The 2,682-nt window shown below is 47.2% G+C and overlaps 1 protein-coding gene across 1 annotated transcript in view; it reads left to right on the forward strand.

Annotated features, from left to right (window-relative positions):
- Positions 1-961: 961 nt before the first annotated feature.
- Positions 962-2,682, forward strand: part of RLF (rearranged L-myc fusion) — a 142,816-nt gene continuing 141,095 nt past the window's right edge. The window contains exon 1 of the mRNA XM_006867585.1: positions 962-1,223. Coding sequence (XP_006867647.1) covers positions 987-1,223 — 237 coding nt within the window. The 5' untranslated portion in view covers positions 962-986. The remainder of the gene's footprint in view (positions 1,224-2,682) is intronic.

Here is a 2,682-nt window from a genome sequence, read left to right on the forward strand (position 1 = left end):
TGCAGTCTGGTGCATTCACTGACCCATTTACTGACTAGGTTTATATTTTCGGTGAACTGGCTGTTTATCTTTATCTACTTTTCTATTGGGTTCTTTTTCTTTTTGTTTGGTAAATGTTTTAGAGATCTGGTGTGGGGCTGTAGGATAAGCACTGGTCTGTGAACCTTAAGGTCTGTGGTGCACACTCAGTGGCTGATCCTCTGATAGGGTTCTATGAGTCTGAACCGATTAATCGGTTCTTAACAACATGCTGTTAGTGTTTGGCTTGTCTCTGATTCTTTCTAAAAGAACTTTTCTTATTGCAGTAATAAATTTTAATGCAGTTAAAACTAACAACATTTTCCTCCTGTGGTTTATTATTTTTAATTTTAACGAAAATTTCCCAATTTGGTATCATGAAGTCTTTACTTTCTGAAAATATTTTGAAGTCTTTAATCCATCTGGGATTTATTAGGATATGGTTTGAGGTAGAAATCTAATATATTTTTTTTTCCTTTTTAAAAAAATGTCTCGGCGTCATTTATTGAGAGCTCACCCCTTTCCCCAGTGACTTGTAACGCGCCACCTTTGTCATAAACCAAGTTCCCATGGAGCTAGTCTCCATTGCAGCCTCATGAATTTAGCTTATTTTCCATCTTAAGGTGCTTTTCTCTAGGCTCCTATAACGGCTACTTTCCTCTCATTCTTCCGATCGTAGCTCAAACGGCATCTTCCCTTTCATAAGCTTACAGGCACTTCTTGTACGATGACCCTGCCACTTCAACGACTTGGAAAGATCGAGGTGGGCTAAAGCCAGTAGTTTCCAGGTCGTTGCCAGGGCGTCGCTAGAGCAGTGCGAAAGGCGCCGAGAGGCGGAGCACTCTGTGACGGAATCCAGCAGGCGCCGGCGTCGCCAGGGAACGCGTCACTACGCGCGGGCGACCGGGGGCGGGGTCAGGGCTGAGTCACGTGCCTTGGTTGCCTACGCGCTGCTGGGCCGTGGGAAGATGGCGGACGGAAAGGGAGACGCCGCCGCCGGGGCCGGGGCCGGGACTGAGGCTTCGGCGGCAGCAGGAGCTGGAGACGGATCCGAGACTGAGCCTATGGCTCGGGGTCATCTCCCTGCATCTCCGGCCTCGGGAGCTCCGGGACTGCGACCATGTCTGTGGCAGCTAGAGACAGAGCTGAGGGAGCAGGAGGTTTCAGAGCTCTCATCTTTGAACTACTGCCGGAGCTTCTGCCAGGTGAGGGGCTGACTGACTGAGGGAAGTGGGGAGGGGAGGCCAGGGGAAGAGGCCCTGGATCCGTTGCGGAGCCGGGCGGGACTGAAAGGCGCCGCCACGGTTTCTCGTCGCGCCCCCGAGCTGGGAAGGCCCGGCTCGGAAGCCAGACAACTGGCCCCCCTTCGCCACTGCCCGACTTTGGCCACTGCCGGGAAGGGTTGCACTAGGCTAGGCTGAGAGCCTGGACGGCCCCGGCCGTTTCTTGAAAAGGCCGTGCTGTACAACCGTTGCTTGTGTCCCAGCCGGGTGGTTGGAGCGCCACTGCCCTCTGAGGGATTGATTGCTTGTTTCTGCTGGGAAATCCTTTTTTTAAGTAGAGTGCCGGTCTTCGAACTAGAAAACTGTCTTTGTTTTTGTTTCCCCCCTCCCCCCGAATAATCCAAAGAGGTGTGTTGCGCCAGAGATTTGTCATCTGGGTTCCTAAAACATATGACAGTTGTCTTTGAAAGGTGTTTTAGGCTTTCTGATGAGGGATTGGGGATTGCGGAACCAGTTGATTGGTGGGTTTGGCCTTGTTTTGTTATTGTTGTTTTGTTTTTGACGTTTGAGCTGTTCTTTCATCTCTTTGTGATTGTTTTGAGGGTTGTGCTACCAGGAATAAAGCTGGTTGGTGGTAAACCTTACTCTTGTGGTCTTCTAGTAGAAGAGAACTGGTAAAGATTAAGTCTCTTGACAGTTGTATGGTCAATTCGATGCAGTAGTGGGCCCTAACCTATGCATATTAATGGTTATGTTTAGTTTAGATCTCCGTTGTCACTCTGAGATTTTCCTTAATGCTTTCAAGTTCTTTACAAATGTAAGGATTTGTCGTAATTACTTCTATTTCTGCTGTTTGTTTTTGTCAGGTTTTATCCTTGCCTGGGGTAACTTCAGAGAATGCAAAGTAATGCTGTATGTTGGCATTTGAACTAATGAGTAGTTGAATTTGCTGAGTAAATTGCAGTTTTTAAGAGGGGAGCAGTTTTGCTCTGGTACTCTGGAACAGAATCAGAAATTGACTTCGGGTTTCTCTTTAGTATAATTGATTTTTACTTTCTGTTCATCTGTTTGCATGTAGTTTTATTTTTTCTGATCCTTATTATGCCACGTTTTATGTCTACAGTCTGTAACATTTCTCTGTATTATTAAATGCGAAGGTTTAATTGGGAATTCTGGTATGGCGCTGTGGGTTAATGCACTGGACTGCAAAGTTGGTTTGATCACAGCACCACACCAGGACTCCTTAGTACAGTCTCTTTTTTTTCCCTGCAGACTTGTATGACAGGGGTGGGGAACATCCTGCCCACGGGCTTATATGGAAATCCTTTGGTCTGGCCCTGCCAAGGTAACACTAGTTACAGCCATCACATTTGTTGTTAAGTGCTGTCGAGTCGGTTTCAACTCTTTGCAACCCTGTGTAGGGTTTCTGAGGGTTTTCAAT

Source organism: Chrysochloris asiatica, unplaced genomic scaffold (assembly GCF_000296735.1).
Source record: "Chrysochloris asiatica unplaced genomic scaffold, ChrAsi1.0 scaffold00106, whole genome shotgun sequence".
NCBI lineage: Eukaryota > Metazoa > Chordata > Mammalia > Afrosoricida > Chrysochloridae > Chrysochloris > Chrysochloris asiatica.